Consider the following 20388-nt stretch of genomic DNA (forward strand, 5'->3'; position numbering starts at 1 on the left):
TTGTATATTGTTACACAGCAGCCAACGTTTTGTAAGATAATCTATCATAAACTTCGAGAATACACCAGTTGAAAAAAAGAGTTGGAAAGGTTTAATTAGCATAACTGGTAAATAATGGTTGGTTGGTTGGTTTATTTTTAGTACAAATTTGCTGTTCAACCACATGGATAATATTATGGCCTGGTATATATTGGAAAATTTGGAATTACAGTTTCCTCCTCTTCTGAAAAACATGTGAACTTTGACATTTTATTCTTTGCGCTGCTCTTAGCTACTAGGTAAACTGAACATAAAATCTTAATGTGAACAATTTTATTTGACATTTTGATTTGCTATTTGGGAAGTATTATCTAAGTACTTCTTAATTTGTAATATTGATTTTTCTGTAGTGATTTAGTCTAACTAGATTTAGTTTAACTTCTAAACTAATTAGTTAGAAATTATTGCTCATTAAATCATTTAAAAATGTGGCATAAGGAAGTAAGGGGCTTTGGAAGAAAAGGCAAAGAAACAAAGAATTATTTCTCATCTCACTTCTGCATATCCTTGTCCATGACAGGAAGCAGTGTCTAAGATGTTTATAAATGGTTGGTGTAAAGTCTTTCCTTTCTATAATCCAGTTCTGACCTACGCTGTGCAAGGAAATCCATAGAGGGGACACATGCTTTACACAACACAACAGAGAAGATTTGTAAATGCCCTGTAAATGGGTTTCGTTATAGCTACAGTCTAAAAAGAAAACAAAAGAGCTCAGGATGCATTTGATATACTCTTTAATTTTAAATATTTTTTACTACACTTCCAAATTTATAATAAGATTGAATATCTTTGTACTTTAAAATATTTTATGAAATTCACACTTATAAAGTTAGGTAATTTTATTCTCTAATTATAACAGGACATCATAAATTCAAAAACCAAGTAGTCCTACATTTATATGAAAACATTCAGAAATTAATATATTAAATTTTGATTTTAGTACAGTTATCACAGCAAGTGTGTCTATTCCATCTGGAATTTTAAATCCAATGCAATTTATCATGCTGAAGCAAAGTTGGATAATAAAATGGTTAGGTTCATAATTTAAATAAGGAAAAGAGGGAAGATTGTATATAGAAATGGTACCATGATGATAAAATAGTGAAAAAGAACTATGCTTTCCAAAGCAAAAATAAACTCAAAAAATATACTTTTTTTGCATGGCAAAAAAAGTAAAGAAGAAAAAAGAAAATCATGAATGAAAATCCAAAAGTCTGCTAATCCTGTTACAATAAAGCAAATAATTTTAGTTCCATATTTAATAGCTGACACATTAAAGTGCTCTCTGCTGACATAAAGTATGTGATGTTACTGGCTGTCATTTTACCACATGGTACACAAACTAAGTTCTCATAATTTACACATTCGTGCTTTTGCGAATCCAGTTTAATAATAACAGCCTTGGGTATGTGAAAGCTAAACACAGGAAACACCTGCAGAACAATATTAGTTTCTGTAGGGAACTGAAACCACTTACCATAAATTTATTGAAAGAAACTCAGAATGATGTTTTATATTTATTAAAGCATAAAAAAAATTTCTTACCTAAAGCTTTCATACACCAGACTGTCTTATTCCAGAGGGCTGGCCGTGTTCTAATGCATTTACTATTTGACATAAATTCAACCTCCACAGAATCACCAATTACTTCATCTCGCAAAATAATAAATATTTCACCAGGATTCTATAAGATGAAAAATATAACCCAATTAGGCATTTTTAAAAGTTTTCATTAACCAAAGAACCCAGTGCATTTATTAATGATAAAGGTCGCACATGATAATTATATATCTCCATTGTGTCCGTAGTTTCAGCCATATTCAGAAATGAAATACATAAAGGTGATTCTCACAGCATTTTAAGTGTCTCAACTTGATGTCTATTGAATACTCAAATTTTTTCCCCCAACACCAGATTTTGCAACTGGAAAGACAGTGAGGACAGAGCTGCTCCCTTTTCCTCTCACCTCATCCCTGTGTGTGAGGTTCTATCTGAGGGTGATGAGCATCAGTTCACAGACCTCCAAGGAATGTAATTCAGTTGCTAACCAAATCCTTTTTTTTTCCAAATCCCTTTCCTTTACCAGAACTTGGTGTATTTATCTATATATGAGAGGACTGAACAGGTTTAGCTTTAAGACCTCTTATAATTTAATTATGGTGAATTGTTTTAAATGTCTAATACAGTTGACGCTTGAACAACATAGGAGCACCGACCCTATGCACAGTGGAAAATCCATGTATAATTGATATTAGACCCTCCGCAATTCAACCAACTACAGATCATTTTGTACTGGGGTATTTACTATTGAGAAAACTCCATGTTTAAGTGGACCTATGAAGTCCAAAACCCCTGTTCAAAACAAATACTGTATGCTAACACATATATATGGAATCTAAAAAAAAAAAAAAAAAAATGGTTCTAAAGAACCTAGGGGCAGGGCAGGAATAAAGATGCAGACGTAGAGAATGGACTTGAGGACACGGGGAGGGGGAAGGGTAAGCTGGGATGAAGTAAGAGAGTAGCATGGACATATATACACTACCAAATGTAAAACAGATAGCTAGTGGGAAGCAGCCGCATAGCACAGGGAGATCAGCTCGGTGCTTTGTGACCACCTAGAGGGGTGGGATAGGGAGGGTGGGAGGGAGATGCAAGAGGGAGGAGATATGGGGATCTATGTATATGTATAGCTGATTCACTCTGTTATAAAGCAGAAACTAACACACCATTGTAAAGCAATTATACTCCAACAAAGATGTTAAAAAAAAAAAAATCCATGTTTAAGTGGACCGATGCAGTTCAAAACCCCTGTTGTTCAAAGGTCAAGTGTAGTTTTAATCTTACCTAATAGAGGTTCTCTGGTTACTCTCTACGATGAGTATCAGTGAAGGCTATTGAGTTGACAACGGTTATAAATCTAAAAATTTCAAGATTTTATTAAGGTGGAAAAGCTAAATCTATATACGTAATATATAAAGGGTTACTGAAAACCTTTTGAAAACAATCCAGAAAGAAAATTAAGGATAAGAAGATTAGAATTAATATAGAAAAAAAGAAGGAATAAACACTTATTGAGCATCTATTTTATACTAGGAATTATGCTTTTTATATAAAGCCATTTCCTTTAATCCTAACCAAAACAAACACACACATACATATACACACAAACATACACACATACCCCAAAATCAAAATGGAAGGCTATCATTTTTCTCTTTTACAAATAGGGTAACTAATACAGAGAGTTACATTCTGAAGATCAACCAGAACTATCTAAATTTAAAATCTGTACTACTCTTTACATCTTGCTGTTTAACCCTTCAAAATAACTAAAATGAAATATATTTTTATGATTATCTCAGATATCACCTTTTAAAGACTTTCTTCAAAGTCAAACTAAATTTCAGTCCTTCACAAAATAAACAGAAACCTCATTTACATGCTCTTATAAAACTGTGTTTACCCAAAAGTCATTAATTTCAAAGTTCTCTTATTAAATATTATCTCCCTAAGCATAAATCCCACCAATAAAACTTACATTTTTAAAGCTCTGAAAAAAAGTGTTTCTACAAATATGCTGATGTTAAAAAAATCATTTCAGGGCTTCCCTGGTGGCGCAGTGGTTGAGAGTCCACCTGCCGATGCAGGGGACACGGGTTCGTGCCCCGGTCCGGGAAGATCCCACACGCCTCAGAGCGGCTGGGCCCGTGAGCCATGGCCGCTGAGCCTGCGCGTCCAGAGCCTGTGCTCTGCAACAGGAGAGGCCACAGCAGTGAGAGGCCCGCGTAACGCAAAAAAAAAAAAAAAAAAATCATTTCAGCTGATACACATCCACTTCAGGCATTTCTCCATCGGAGTCTACCACTCTCCAATATTTATCCACAGATTATTTTGAACTAAATTTCTCTACACCGAGTAAATTGCTCATCGAGAAAAGATCCCGTAATTCCACCTATTGCTCTGGCCTCACACACCCTGCATGTCGGAAACACTTCTCTGTTTCTTTGCTTGTGCCCCACACACACTGCTTCCTCCTCTTCACAGGACCTCACTGCCAGCGCAGTTCTTCAGCTCCTCTAATGCTCACATCTCACTCCTTACTCTGAAGCTTTAATGACTTCCCACTTCACTTTGGCTCAGATCCCCAAGATCCTCGGCTTCAAACTTCTTCGGAGTTCTCTTCCCTAGTACGTCTCTTCTTGTATAACTTTGACCTCTCACTTTCCAAACTTAGTGGGCCTTAGCATCCTCTCCCTGTGTTTATTCACCTAGAGAACTCATTCTCATTCACGAGGGCTCACACAGGCTGCTTCTTATGCAACAGATTCTCTACCTAATAGAGGGTAGGACTCCACCTTTCAACCATTTCCAGAGAAGAGTTCTCAACAAAAGACAAGCATACAGACCACCCCCAAGGAGGCACTGACACCTCATTTGTACCCGGGACCAGCTTCATGGGCATGTAACCTCTGCAGCTTCACAGGCCCTGCACTTGGAGAGCGCTGCACTTGTCTTAATGTTCTGCTGTTGCAGCTTGAAATGCTTAATAATTTGAACAGAGGTCCCTACCTTTTCATTTTGCACTGGGACCTGCTAATTAGGTAGCTGTTCCTGTTTGTACATACGTTGGCATGCCCTTGAGTTCCTCCTCTCCCTCCATGTCCCCATATGTATCCTCTCCATCGAGGTCCAACTCAGCTTTCGCGCACAACTTCCAAAGGAATCATGAAACATTTCGCACCTGTACTCCTCATTTGACCCTTTCTAAGCCACGCCCTCTGGTCTTAATACGCTTTTCATGCCTGTGTCTAGGCTTCCCAGATAGATTTTAAACATCCTGAAGCTATTTTTATTTTTTCATATCGTTGCGGCATCTTTTAAGAATTAGGTACATAAGAGATAATCTGTATATATTTTTCAATTCAGATAGAATACCTCTATAAAAATATAACATTTTGGGGGCTTCCCTGGTGGCACAGTGGTTGAGAGTCCTCCTGCCAAAGCAGGGGACACGGGTTCATGCCCCGGTCCGGGAAGATCCCACATACCACAGAGTGGCTAGGCCCGTGAGCCATGGCCGCTGAGCCTGCGCGTCTGGAGCCTGTGCTCCGCAATGGGAGAGGCCACGGCAGTGAGAGGCCCGCGTACCGCAAAAAAAAAAGACTTTTTTTACATTGAGCAAGCTCTACTCCTTATCCCCCTCAGGACTCACGGCTTCATCTGCTTCCTGCATCTCCATGCACGAAGGGGGGCTTTGGAGGAGGGAAGGCCTGCACTCGTCCAGCCCTGTCCTTAATTATTATGGGCATCTTAATTAAAGATATAATTATTTGGGCACATTGAATTCAATGGAGGAAATATGAGGACACTCAAATGGTCATAAATTTAGTGTTACCGGTTATGAAGCTGTTACTTTGCTCTCAATCTTTCTGACTTCTCTGTTTATCCCTTATTTGGCTCTGACCATTCATAAAGAGAAAGAGTTATAATAATTATCACTTCCAGACTCTACAGATTCGCTGCAATGGTCACAACCCTTGAGACTTCACCAAAAGGGCTGGAACTTTGTCTACAATACAACACAGGTAGTGGAGTTTCTAGACTGTCAGGATGGGTGTCTTTAGGCTTTAATGAATCATTAAGTACCGGTAACAAAGGATTTTGATCCTAGTGGATCATATCCGCTTACTACTGTGACTTGCACACAGACAAATGGCTCTTTTCATATTCATAATTAATAGGCACTAGCTCTACAAGCACAGGTGCATGGGCCTCATTAAGCCAGCGCTGTGCAAGTCCCTGCAGCTGACCCTGATCTGACCCGTGACAGCAGAGCAAGGATTAGGTTATGGCAATGGTTCCAAATTTGGCTGTTAATTCTCACCTTCAGAATCACCTGGGAAGCTTTTAAAACTCCCAATCTCCAGGCCATAACTCAGACCATTTACATCGGAATCTCTGGGGGTAGGATTCAGACATTATTACTTTTCTTTTTCTTTTTTGTGGTACGTGGGCCTCTCACTGTTGTGGCCTCTCCCGTTGCAGAGCACAGGCTCCGGACGCGCAGGCTCAGCGGCCATGGCTCACGGGCCCAGCCGCTCTGCGGCATGTGGGATCTTCCCAGACTGGGGCACGAACCTGGGTCCCCTGCATCGGCAGGGGACTCTCAACCACTGCGCCACCAGGGAAGCCCAGACATTATTATTTTTTAAAACCTCCCCTAGTAATCTCTATATGCTGCTTAGTTTGAGAACCACGTGGTTACAGGGAAAAAATATCTTTTGTCATCGTAAAACCTTATCTCGAAAGGGGTAATACTTCACAACACAGACATTTTAGGCATTGATACACATAATAATCTTTTGCTGCTTTAACTGTATTTTTCAATTAAATCACAGGACTTCACTTTAAGTTAAGGTTGGCTACCAAGGACTAGTGTGTAACTTGGTGTCAGAAATAAGTGGGCAGTGCTGTTAGCTTCTGTGTATTGTTTTAAACTGGATTCAGTGCCAAGGAGTGAAGAGGTAGGAGCTAATCTCTGAAGTTTTTGTAGTTTGCCTGTGGGCCCTTCTACAAGTCACACCCCTTTATATATTCTCAGAGTTTCACTAGAGTCACTGGTTATATAATCTGTGGTCTATACAGATTTAGGTTTGGAGTCTCATATTATGGTTGCAGCCACAAAGCTAAACACCAGTAAAGGTCAAATAAAATGAAGGTCTTTATTAGGGAATACGCCACGTTCTAGGATTCAGATAGAAAAATGACAATGAAATTAATATAGATCCAAACGCTGATAAGCCCCCTTAAAAGGCCTTTTCTGGTTATGCTAGAACTTTAAGAACTAAATTTGCTCAAGAAATCAACAAGTGACCAGACTACTTTTAAAAGCATATTTCAGTCTTATCAGAACAGTAGCAGTGGGAGAATAACATAAATATAAAGAAATATCAGTTAATTATACCAAAGGAAGTAAAGAGGTTTGGGGTGGAGAAAAGCTGCGACTGCAGCAGATTCTATCAAAAGGAAGGGAGAATGACATTGAAGTCCTGCCTACACAGGTAAAACAAGATAGAAAAAATAAGCTCACTCTTGACTGCCCTTTAGGACTGTGCTACTGAAGAAGCAATAGAGAGGCCATTCCTGACCCGTGACTGGGGCTCAGAGAAATCACAGGAGAGGCAAGAGGCATCTGGGAGCAAACCGCAGTACTTCCGAGAGGGCCATTGAGGAAAACATTCATAGGCTCTCTCTTAAAGATTCAGGCCAAATCTATTTAAAAAAAATCCAGTGACTGAATCACTTTTTAGAGATGATGCAGCTGTAACAAGTGATCATAGAACAACTGGCAGGACTGCAGACAAGCCTCTGAAGAAGAGCACTGCCTCCTTGATGCCATTACTAGGTGATTTGAAAGTGACCTATTATTAAGAGGCATGAATGTACTTCCTATCCTCTGGGGCAGGATTTATCTTTGGCAGTACTGACATGTTTGAACCAGAGAAGTCATTGCTGTGGGGACTGCCCTGTGCACTGCAGATGTTTAGCAGCATCCCTGGCTTCTACCCACCAGATGCCAGTAGCAACCCCCCAGTTATGACAACAAACCTGACTGCAGACTTTGCCAAATATCCCCTGGGGAGAGACAGTCAAATCAGTCCCAGATAAGAACCACTGCTCTGAGGGAATCTGCCTGAGAAATTAATAAAATTAGGACTTTGGAGTAAATACACAGCAAAGGGAAAAGAAGCTAGCAGATAACAGACCAGGTCCGGTTCTGGTTTAGATGTTATTCCAATGGAAGAACGCCTCCCAGGTGGATTATTCATGACGGAAAAAAACTGGATAAGATTCATTTGAACAATGGATGTGCTTATTATTAGCAGGCTTAGAATTCACTGATTTCATACCTCTCGTGATCAATTACCCTATACAAGACAAAATCAGGAAGAATATGCTAGAAAAGCAAATATCCTGGCCCAAACCAACCAAAAAAAGAAAAAAAGCTTAACACATACTAAAGTAGAACAAATATTGCTAATCCTAGAAAAGAGGCAAAATTAAGCAGCAGAATTAAACTGTTAAAACTCATTTAGGTATTTCTTAAAAGGATAGGGAATAACTTACATAAACAGAACACTGCAGGCACATCTTCACTAGTGCATGAAAAAAAACTGTTGAAGAAAAAAACCTTTTTTCTGCTATTTTTGAAGGGGCACAAAATTTCAAGGTCCAGGAAATCCGAAATCCATGGAAAGGAACAATGCTGGGAAAGATGACTCAGCAGAGGGATCAATACTGCCAGGCTCCTGGGGTCAAAAGCAACAGCAGCCTTACCTGTTGCCTCAGTTAAACTATCTACTTATGCTGCTTCTCCAGAGCAGAGGAGGGAACAGGGAGAGCACTTCTCCAGGAGCAGGTCCGCAGACCCAAGCAGTTCTGCAGCAAGAGGCAACAGGTGAGACTAAAACTAATTCTCTGGTCATCAGAGAGAATGAAGATGATGCCATTAGATTGAACCAGTCAACTCAGCACCAGCATGCTGGAAACATAAAACCACAAGGGGAAATCCATAGATTTTGAAGATACTGGGTGGGAAAGAGGCACATCTCAAATATGACCTGGTGACTGGCAAGGATAGTCTTGTAAATTTCTAGATTTTTATACCATGGCAGGGAAGTCTCAAAATATCACTTCCAGAGAAAGAAGGTCATATCCTTAAGCGGACTCTACTTACCCAGTAATTCAAAGACTTCTCAGAAATGTTCACAGGTTGTGCTTTCAGACAATTGGCATAGACTGAACGTTATCCTGGCAAATCTGAAACATGATTTTCACTCATTTGGATACAAATAATCTTTCCTGTGGTGCTTGGAAATTGGGACTTGGATTCAGACTATACTAAGATCTAGGTTCTGAGAACACAAGGTTTTGACTGGGATGACTATTTTTGGTCCAGGGATTTGTTTATTTAAATTTTTTAATGTGTAGGTCTGATGCTAAAATAATCTTATATGACCTTTCAACTCTTAGAACTGTTTAAAAAGTGGGGTACCAGGCTTCCCTGGTGGCGCATTGGTTGAGCGTCTGCCTGCCGATGCAGGGGACACGGGTTCGTGCCCCGGTCCAGGAAGATCCTACATGCCGCGGAGAGGCTGGGCCCGTGAGCCATGACCGCTGAGCCTGCGCGTCTGGAGCCTGTGCTCCGCAACGGGAGAGGCCACAACAGTGAGAGGCCCGCGTACCACAAAAAAAAAAAAAAGTGGGGTACCCAAGAGAGATTTGGAATTGAAATAATTTAACTGCAGAGGGTCTGAAAGAATTGTATCCATGTCAGTAAAAGCCCACAGTTCTGTTACTGAAAGAACCTTCATCCTGCTCAGCCATCTGAGTGAGCTATCTCTGCTTGGAGGGCAGTGGGGTTTAAGTTTTGGATTTCAATTTCTCTGCAATTTAATAATGGAAAGGTTTTATACTGTTCAAATTTTACTCTTGCAGATATTTTTGAAAGCAGCTATTTAGACTCATTGCATAATTCCTGGTGAGCAATTTTTAGTTCCAGAGGGTTTTTTTTTCTTTTTTTGCTTTGACTTTCCCTACTTGAGAACAGTTCTAATTTCCATTTTATAGTCTCTTCTATTTATTTCCGTCTCTTCCATTATTTCTGACTCAATAGGAGCCACTGGGTCTGCTTGTTTGGCCTGATCTCCCTTCCTCAAGTAGGTTGCAATTGTTCTTTGCCTGATCCTCTATCTCAGTTGCCTCAAACCTGTACAGTTTCATTTCCTGGGGTCTTTAAGGGAGTGTCAAAGAAGTTTTTGTTCCTCTGGAACTGATAACATAATAAAACGGCGATTCTCCTGTTTGGGGATGGGGTCTGGAGGTGAGGGAATTAAGCTTTCCCAAACTGCACAGAACGTTCTGCTTCTCCCAGGGCTGCTGGTATCATCAGGATCAGGGGATTCTCTTCCAAAATATGCCTCCCAGTAAGCAGACAAGTGCAGCTCCTGTCACATTAACCTACTTGCGTCCACCTGAAGGACCCTCTCATGCAGCTCTCAAGGTCGTCCTGTATCTTTTGCTCTTCCTGGTCAAGCACACCACAGACACTGAGGACCAGCATCTTTTTATTGTCTGGAGATCACGAAGCCCAAGTTTTGGTCAAGCTCTAGCAGTAGGCTTATTTTAGTGGCTCAGTCCAATGAAGACTTAGAAGGAAGAAATGTTGGCAACGTGTGTTCGTACAGTCACCTCCTGAGAAATCCACTCCCTCTAACATTATACTTTTATTCCCCAAAGGACCAGCTCTTCTAGCTCTATGATAGTTCCACTTCATAATGTAGGCCTTTGATATATGTTTTATAGTTTAAAAATCAGTGGCCATAAAAAATACGTATTTTCAAATTCTATTCAAGAATGTAATTCCTTTTATGAAAATAAAATCTTTGATCTGGTTAATATGAATCCAACTTTCTTTTAAATAGCTTGATATATATAGCAATTGTAAATCTGTTTGTAACACATCAAGTAACATTTAATAAAATGATGCTTTCATATATGTTTCAATACTTTATTATTCAACAAATATGTATCAAATGCCTACTACCAGATATTGTTCTGGGTTCTGAGGACATTGCCATGAACAGAGTAGACAAAAATGCCTCTATGTTGTAGCTTCTAGTGTTAGTTACATTCTAGTGAAATGCAGTATCCATTAAAATAATGCAGTCACTTAAATAACAAGGTGTCTTTACTGACCTCACATGGAATCTCAGCGGGAAGCACCACTGCCTGTGATATGGTGCTTCTTGAAGCTTCTGATAATTCTTCAATTTCCTTTCTCTCACTTATTTGCCCAGAATGTTCCACTCTTAGGTCTGTTGGAATAATGACCTCAAGGTAGTCCTCAGAACCTAGAGGAAAGTTCATGAATGTAGATTACAATATAGCTAAGGCCATATTATTTCCTCCATTGCTATAAAAACTAATTGTTAAACAATTGACTTATTTATAATTGCTAAACAATTAATATGTGGGACAACCAAACTGAGTTTAAGACAGCTAAAGTAAATGAACCAAAGTTAATAATTAAAATAATGCTTCATAAGTTAACTAGTATTATAACCGTAAGCTACTAAACTAAATCAAATACATAATATTTTCATCCACTAGTTAAGTATTTTCCCCCAAAAAATCCAACCACCATTTAATATTGTCTCTTAATATTAAAACAATAAATCTGAAAAACATGAAGCTATTTCTTTTCAATGCCTATAATTAAGAAAATTTATTCATTTTAAATCAGAACAATTATTTACCCTTCACATATATTTCTAATTTTAAAAACAAAAAGCATAACTAGGAGACAATCACTAAATAAACTAGTATTTCTATGAAACACTAGTTTAATAGTGAAATATTAGTGTTCATCAAAATGTTAATGTGTTCTGTGAAAAAAGTGTCCTGAATTAAATAAGTTGGGTTTCTTTATGGCAGTATTACTAAGAACACTAAAATATGCTAATGTGAATTTTGAATCTCAAAGAAGGGAAAAAAGTATTTGATTTTTAAAACACTTAACATTTATTAACTTAGCATCGTCTCAATCATTAAGACACTTTTTTCTATTGAAGAAGAGTTGTGTTAAGAGAGATGGATAATACTTTTATTACTGAATGTTTCTAAGCCCAGAGCATTTTATTAGGGCACAGAACCAATATGACTGGAACCAAGGCTCTCACCACTAGAGACTCTCACAACTGTCATCTTAGGCCAACCTCAAATGTATCTCTCAAATCCTCAAAGAAGGGAATTGGAGAAAAGGAAAACAGCTCCTGACAGCTAGATACTGGCCTGATACCGTGTGAAGGCCTTGGTGTTGCTAGAAGGTGGCCGCCTGTTCTCCTACGGAACATCAACAATTTTGCAGAACATCCCCATCGGACAAGGCCACCTGTCACCATGATGGCTCAAGTCAGAGATCAGACCACTTTGTAATCATGTCTGAATCCAGGCAAAAACATGAACACTGTCCAAACCACAAAATAACCAAACATCCTGAATCCTGGCTCCTGTGAGTGATGTTGCTTCTTTACCAATTCCAGTCTCAGCCTCTTTTCACTTCTCTTGCCTTCCAGGTAGGGTAACCAGCTCCTCCCAGTCTGCTTGGGATATTTTTGGTTTGGGCACTGAAAACACTGTGTCCCAGAAACCCCCTCAGTTTCAAGTATACTGGTATAGCTGGTTACCCTGCTTCTCAATAAGTTGTTAATACACGAAACCATAAAATTACATGTGCTTTTTGACAGCAAGCAAACTATAGCAAAGCCCTACTTCCAGGAACCCTTCCTCAAATCATTTAATGCAACCCTAAATCCTACAATGAGTCTTTTCTTAATACAGTCTTCCTGAGGTGTCCCATGGTTCTCCATGGTGGCCTTCTCTTCATTGCAACTAGCAAAAAAAAAATAGTTCAAGGACAGGTGTGTCCTAGTGGTCTTTGGCAAAAGGGAACTGACAGGATAAAAAGGAAGAAGAGTCAAAGGCAAGTTAGATGAAGTTGGCTAGAATTCTGGTTTCACTGCATCCAGAAAGTGAAGTCAGCAGTTTCATACAGGTAATTCTATCAGAAAAGCAGAGTAACAAAAGTGATGTCCTCTGGAGAGGAGCTGTCTCCATGCCACATCTAAGAAGGAGACAGTTTTGTTTCGGGTTCTTTTTTTTTCTGTCTTATGAAAGTTACAGAATAAAAGTACAAAAGCACCTGGGATTTCCAGATTCTCCCAGTACCAGTCTTGCTTGAAATGAAATGAGAAACAGCCTTTATTTCTCTGACAATTTTAAACACTTCCATAAGCAGTCTCATTCTCTCTCTCTCTCTCTCTCATACACACACACACACACACACACACACACACACACACACACACACACCAAATTAGTGAAAGGTTGTATAGAACTGGCTCAATCACTTTGTGAACTGAAGAAAGAACAAGGAAACTGATTTCATTTTATATATCTTAAAAGGTGTAAGTTGTTCCACTGCAGCAGTATCTAGGATGTTTTCTGCTAATTCATCTGTGGTATTAGGTTAAGAAGAGCTATTTTCTTTACCCTGAGGACATAATCATGGATGTACAAAAGATTTACCTCTATGAATGTTCACAGAAGCACTGTTTATAATGCAGAAAACTGGGAGCAGTTGAAGCAATAAGGGACCAGATGAAAAATGTGTAATGTGATAAAAGATACTGTCACTAATTAAAATTCCATCAAAGAATATTTAACAACAAGGAACAAGTTTATGATATAAGTGAAAAAAAATCAAGTTACAAAATTGTCAATTTTGTAGGTTCCCATTTTAGTAAAATAAGAAGTATAGGATTTCCTGCAGGTTCCATATTTAAGGAGCTTTGGAAGTTGCCACTCCAACCTAACAAACAAAAAGTTGAACAGACTAAAAAATCAATAACTTTTCTTTGATTCTTAAGAGAGGCGTGGACACAGCACAAACTGCTGCCCCCAAGGCTGGAGAGACAGGCAGGTGGATAGAGAGTCTCAGCTTACCAGAGCAGAAACTCAGGAGTGGAAACGGCCCCAGCAGCCAGTGCCAGGGTAGAGAAACCTGAACCGTAATTGACAAATTGCTGGACACTCAATGAGGACAAGTCTGAGAGTTAAAAACTCCAGGGGAATTCAGCCAAAAGGTGGGGGGAACACAATATTTTGAAATTTACCTCTAGGAGCTTGATAAGATTCCCACAGCAAATACTGGGGAACATGCCCTCCTGCTTCAATGGAACCGGAAACATCTTTAAATACTCCAGGACACTCTGTTCTTCTTAACAAGGCCTGCCCTGGGTGGAAACTAGTTAATCAGAGCCAAATCTGCTGGGGTATTACCACATTCTAATCGACCAGAGGAAGAGAAATACCCAACTGCAGCCCACTGGAATAATCCTCTCTCACCTAAAGGGGAGAAAAAAAACTGAGAAACTCTTGTGAGGTCCACAGTCCAGAGGCATAGGCTCACTAAAGGACTGAAACCTAATCACAGAACTCTAGAAAGCCTCCTCTCTGCCACACCTCACCACCACATTACTAAAGGCTTATTTACAGCAGTTCTTTTTATAGAGTATATTATGTCTAGTTATCAAGAAAAATTACAAGGCATACCAAAAGGTAGAAAACACAAATTGAAGAGACCAGAGAAAGCACTAGAATCAGACATGGCAGGGATGTTGGAACTATCAGACTGGGAATTTAAAACAACTCTGATTAGAATGCTAAGGGCTATAATGTGGCATGGACATATATACACTACCAAATGTAAAATAGATAGCTAGTGGGAAGCAGCCGCATGGCACAGGGAGATCAGCTCAGTGCTTTGTGTCCACCTAGAGAGTTTGGAATAGGGAGGGTGGGAGGGAGATGCAAGAGGGAGGAGATATGGGGATATATGTTTATGTATAGCTTATTCACTTTGTTATACAGCAGAAACTAACATACCATTGTAAAGCGATTATACTCCAATAAAGATGTTTAAAAAAAAAAAAAATTAGGGCTTCCCTGGTGGCGCAGTGGTTGAGAGTCCGTCTGCCGATGCAGGGGACGCGGGTTCGTGCCCCAGTCTGGGAAGATCCCATATGCCGTGGAGCGGCTGGGCCTGTGAGCCATGGCCGCTGAGCCTGCGTGTCTGGAGCCTGTGCTCCGCAACGGGAGAGGCCACAACAGTGAGAGGCCCGCAAAAAATAATAATAATAAAAAAATTAATAAAAAATTAGACAGAATGCAAGAACAGATAGGCAATGTAAGCACAGAGATGGAAATCCTAAGAGCCATAAGAAAGTGCTAGAGATTAAAAACACTGTAACAGAAACAGAGAATGTCTTTGATGGATTTATTAGTAAAGACTGGACATGACTGAGGAAAGAATCTCTGAGCTAGAGGATATATCAATAGAATCCTTGAAAACTGAAGAGCAAAGAGAACAAAGACTAAAGAAAAAAAACTGACAGAATATCCAAGGACTGTGGGACAACTATGAAAAGTGTAACATATACATAATGGGAATACCAGAAGTAGAAGAAAGAGAGAAAGGAACAGAAGAAATATTTCAAAAAATAATGACTGAGAATTTCCCCAAATTAATGTCAGACACTAAATCACAGATCCAGGAAGTTCAGAGAACACCAACTAGGAAAATCCCCCCCCCCAAAATGGGATATACCTAGGGATATCATCTTCAAACTGCAGAAAATCAAAAACAAACAAAATTTGAGAAAAAGCTAGAGGAAAAAAATCCTTACCTATAGAGGAACAAAGATAAGAATTATATCTGACTTATCCTCAGAAACCAGGCAAGCAAGAGAGTGGAGTGAAATACTTAAAAGTATAAGAGAAATAAACCACCCACCCAGAATTCTGTACTCTGTGAAATTATCTTTTAAAGCTGAAGGAAAAATAGAGATTTTCTCAGACAAACAAATATTGAGATAATTTATTATCAGTGGACCTGCCTGAAAGAAAAAAGAAGTTCTTTAGTGAGAAGAAAAATAATATAGATCAGAAATTCAGATCTGCATAATGAAAGGAGAGCATCGAAGAAGGAATAACTGAAGGTAAAATAAATATTTTTCTTATTTGTGATTGATCTAGAAGATAACAGTTTGTTCAAGATAATAACAGCAACAATATAGCCAATAATGTATGCTTATGTACATATCTTATATAAATATTTACCTATATATGCTTGTGTATGTTTATAAATAAAATAAATGAAAGCAATGATATAAAGTATAGAAAGGAAGAATTATGATCATTTTATTATTATAAGGTAATAATACTACCTATGAAGTGATACAGTGTTATTTGAAAGTAGACTTGTGTTAGCTGTAAATGCATATTGCAAACTCTAGGATAAACCCTTAAAAAATTATTTTTTTAAGTATAACTTATATGCTAAAAAGTAGAAAAATGAAATCATATAAAATGCTCAATTAAAATCACAAATGGCAGAAAAAGAGTAGAAGACAAAAATAGGAATAAAGAATAAGGGGAGCAAAACAGAAAACAGTAATGAATATGGTAGATATTCATCCAACTATATCAGTAATCATTTTGAATGCCAAGGTCTAAATGCACCAATTAAAAAACAGAGATTATCACAGTGGATCAAATAACAAGACCCACCCATATGTTGTTTACAAGAAACCCACTTTAAATATAGAAACATATAATGATTAAAAGTAAATGGATGGAAAAATACACCATGCTAATACTAAACAAAGGAAAGCAACAGTAGCTATATTAATTTCAGACAGAGCAGACTTTAAAGTAAGAAAAGTTATCAGGGATAAAGAAGGACATTACATAATGATAAAGGGGTGAATTCTCCAAGAAGACATGACAATTCTTAATGTGCGTACACCTAGCAACAGAGTGTGAAACTATGCGATGCAAAAACTAATAAAACTTCAAAAAGAAATAGACAAATCCACTATTACAGTTAGAAACCTCAACACCTCTGTCTCAGAAATGGACAGAAACAGCAGGCAGAAAATCAGTAAGGATGTAATTGAACTCAACAACACCATTAATAAACTGCATATAATTGACATTTATAGACTGCTTCATCCAACAGAAACAGAATATACTTTTTTTTGCAAGCTCACATGGAACATTCACTAAGATAGAACTCATTCTGAGCCATAAAACACACCTTAACAAATTTAAAAGAATAGAAATTGTGAACAATGTCTGCTCTCAGACCACAATAAAATTAAACTAGAAATCAATAACAGAAAGATAACTGAGAAATCCCCAAATATATGGAGATTAAACAGCATACTTCTAAATAATACATGGGTCAAAGAAGAAATCTCAAAAGAAATTAAAAAAATATTTTGAACTGAATGAAAATAAAAATATAACAGCAAAATGTGTGAGATGCAGCAAAAGCAGTGCTTAGAGGGAAACTGTTAGCATTGAGTACATGTATTAGAAAAGAAGCAAGATCTAAAACCAAATTTAAGTTTCCACCTTAGGTAACTAAAAATGAAGAGCCAATTAAATTCAAAGTAAGCAGAAGAAAAGAAATAAGAATTAGAACAGAAATCAATGAAATTGAAAATTGGAGAAAAAAGAAAAAAAACAATGAAACCAAAAGTTGGTTCTCCAAAATGATCAGTAAAATTCATAAGCCTCTAGCCAAGCTAACAGAAGGGGAAGAGAGAGAGAGGGAGAGAGACAGAGAGCAAGCGAGCATGTGAACAAGCAGAAGACACAAATTAATAACATGAAAAATGAAAGAGGTGCATCACTCTAGAGATCTAGATCCCATGGATGTTAAATGGATAATAAAGGAATACTGTGAACAAGCCAATGCCACAAATTTGATAACCTAAATAAAATGGACCAATTCCTTGAAAGACACAATCTGCCAAAACTCACACAGGAAGAAATAGACAATATGAATAGGCCTAAAGCCTATTTCTATTAAAGACTGAATCAAGAATTAATAACCTTCCAAAATAGAAAGCACCAGACTCAGATGGGTTCACAGGTGAACTATACCAAACATTTAAGGAAGAAATTATACCAATTCTCTATCATCTCTGATTTCAGAGGATAGAAGCAGAGGGAATATTTCCTAACTCATTCTATGAGGCCAGCATTACCCTAATACCAAATCCAGACAAAGACATTACAAGAAAACTACAGAACAATATCACTCATAAAAACAGATGCAAAAATCCTCACAAAATATTAGCAAATCAAAGCCAAAAAAGAATAAAAACAATAATATCATCATATCAATAGATGCAGAAAAAGCATTTGACAAAATCCAACACAAAGTCATAATAAAAACTCTTAGTAAACGAGGAATAAAGGGGAATTTTCTCAGCTTGATAAACACTATCTACCAAAACCCTTCAGCTAACATCACTCTTAATGTGAAAAACTTAAAGCTTTCCCACTAGGATCATGTTCAAGGTGAGGATGTAACTCTTACCATTCCTTTTCATTATCATACTGGAAGTCCTTATTAATGCAATTAAGGCAAGAAAAAGAAAAGTTACACATAGTGGAGGAAGAAATAAACCTGACTTTGTTGGGATGACGTGACTGTCTAGTAAATCCGAAGGCATCAACAAAGAAATTCCTGGAAGTGACTGTAGCTAAATTGCAGGATATAAGGTGGATATACAAAAGGCAACTGCTTTCCTATATACTAACAATAAATACATGGAATTGGAAATTAAAAATGGAATACCATTTACAATAGTACCCCCTCAAAATGAAATACTTAGGTATAAATCTAACAAAATATGTACAATATCTATATGATGAAAACCACAAAACTCTGATAAACAAAATCAAATAAGAACTAAATAAATGGAAAGATATTCTATGTTCATGGATAGAAAAACTCAATAGTGTCAGGAAGTCTGTTCTTCCCAACTTGAGCTATAGATTCAATGCAATCACAATCAAAATCTCAGCAAGTTACTTTACAGATATGGACAAACTGATTCTATAGTTTATATTGAGAGGCAAGAGACCCAGAGTAGGCAGCTTAATGTTGAAGGTGAAGAACTAAGTTTGAGGACCGACACTACCCTATTTTAATAGCTACTATAAAGCTACAGTAATCACGATAGTGAGGTCTTGGCAAAAGAATAATCAAATAGGTCAATGGAAGAGAGTAAGAGCCAAGAAACAGAATCACATAAACATAGTTAATCTCTGACCAAGGAGCAAAAACAATACAATGGGGCAAAAACAGTCTCTTCAACAAATGGTGGAACAACTAAACATTCACATGCAAAAAATGCATCTAGATACCTTACAACCACCACAAAACCTTACAACCATCACAAATATTAACTGAAAATGGATCATAGTCCTAAATGTATAATATGAAACTATAAAACTCCTAGAAGATAACATAAGGGAAAAACATATATGACCTTGGGTATGATGACAGATTATTAGACACAACACCAAAGTAATGATCCATGAAAGAAATAATTGATAAGCTGGACTTCATTAAAATCAAAAACTTATGTATGCAAAAGACAATATCTAGAGAATTAGAAGATAAGCCATAGATTGGGAGAAAATATATGCAAAAGACACTTTTAGTAAAGGACTGTTTTCCAACATTTATAAAGAACTCAAACTCAACAATAAGAAAATGACCAAATCATTTTAAAAGTCAGCCAAAGGTCTTAACAAATACCTCACCAAAGAAGATATACAGGTAGCAAACAGGCATATGAAAAGACGCTCCACATTGTATGTTATCAGGGAAATGCAAATTAAAACAACAATGAAATAGTACTACACACCTATCAGATTGGCCAAAATCTGGACCGAATGTTACCAAGGATGTGGAGCAACAAGAACTCTCATCAATTACTGGTGGAAATACAAATGGTACAGCTATTTTGGAAGACAGTTTGGTGGTTTCTGACAAAACTAAACATACTCTTAACATTCAATCCAACAAATGCACTGCTTGGTATTTATCCAAATGAGCTGAAAACTTATGTCCACACAAGAATCTACACATAGATATTTAGAGCAGCTTTACTCATAATTCATAAAACCTTGGGAGCAATCAAGATGTCCTTCAGCAGGTGAATGAACAAACTGTGGTACATCTATCCAATGAAATACTATTCAGCACTAAAATGCAATAAGATATTAAACAATGAAAAGACATGGAAAAAACTTAAATGCATATTACTAAGTGAAAGAAGCCAATCTGAAAAGGCCACACATTGTATGATTCCAACTATATGACATTCTGGAAAAGGCAAAACTGTAGAGACAGTGCAAAGATCTGGTATAGCTGGGGTCTGGGGTGGAAGGGGGATGGATGAAAAGGCAGAGCACAGATAATTTGGGGGGCAGTGAAAATACTCTGTATGATACCATTAATGATGGGTACATGTCATTATACATTTGTCCAAACCCATAGATTATACAATAGCAAGAGTGTACCCTAAGGTAAACCATGAACTTTGCGGGATTATGATGTGTCAAAGTAGGTTCATCCTACTTTTTTTTTTAAACGGTAAAAAAAAAAAAAAAAGTGTACCATTGTGACGAGTGATGTTGATAGTTGGGGTGGCTACACATACTGTTGGGGGCGGGAGGGAGGGAGTGTACGGGAAATCTCTGTTATCTCCCTCTCAGTTTTGCTGTTAACCTAAAACTGCTCTAAAAAACAGTCTTTTAAAAAGTATACATATACAGAACTACGCGGTAGAAATTCAAGACACATTACTGAATGCATAAGAACAGACTAGCTATATAAACCCAAAATAGCAAGAGTGG

General features: G+C 37.7%; 1 protein-coding gene across 4 annotated transcripts in view; it reads right to left on the bottom strand.

The window, feature by feature from the left end:
* The window catches only part of BANK1 (B cell scaffold protein with ankyrin repeats 1), a 317778-nt gene that overhangs the window by 223618 nt on the left and 73772 nt on the right, over positions 1-20388 (bottom strand). For all 4 annotated transcript variants that reach the window (XM_067736857.1, XM_067736855.1, XM_067736858.1 and 1 more), the window contains exons 3-4: positions 10801-10955; positions 1585-1723 (exon numbers count right to left, since the gene is read on the bottom strand). In XM_067736857.1, the coding sequence (XP_067592958.1) occupies positions 1585-1723; positions 10801-10955 (294 nt within the window). The remainder of the gene's footprint in view (positions 1-1584; positions 1724-10800; positions 10956-20388) is intronic.

Source organism: Pseudorca crassidens, chromosome 4, assembly GCF_039906515.1.
Source record: "Pseudorca crassidens isolate mPseCra1 chromosome 4, mPseCra1.hap1, whole genome shotgun sequence".
Taxonomy (NCBI): Eukaryota; Metazoa; Chordata; class Mammalia; order Artiodactyla; family Delphinidae; genus Pseudorca; species Pseudorca crassidens.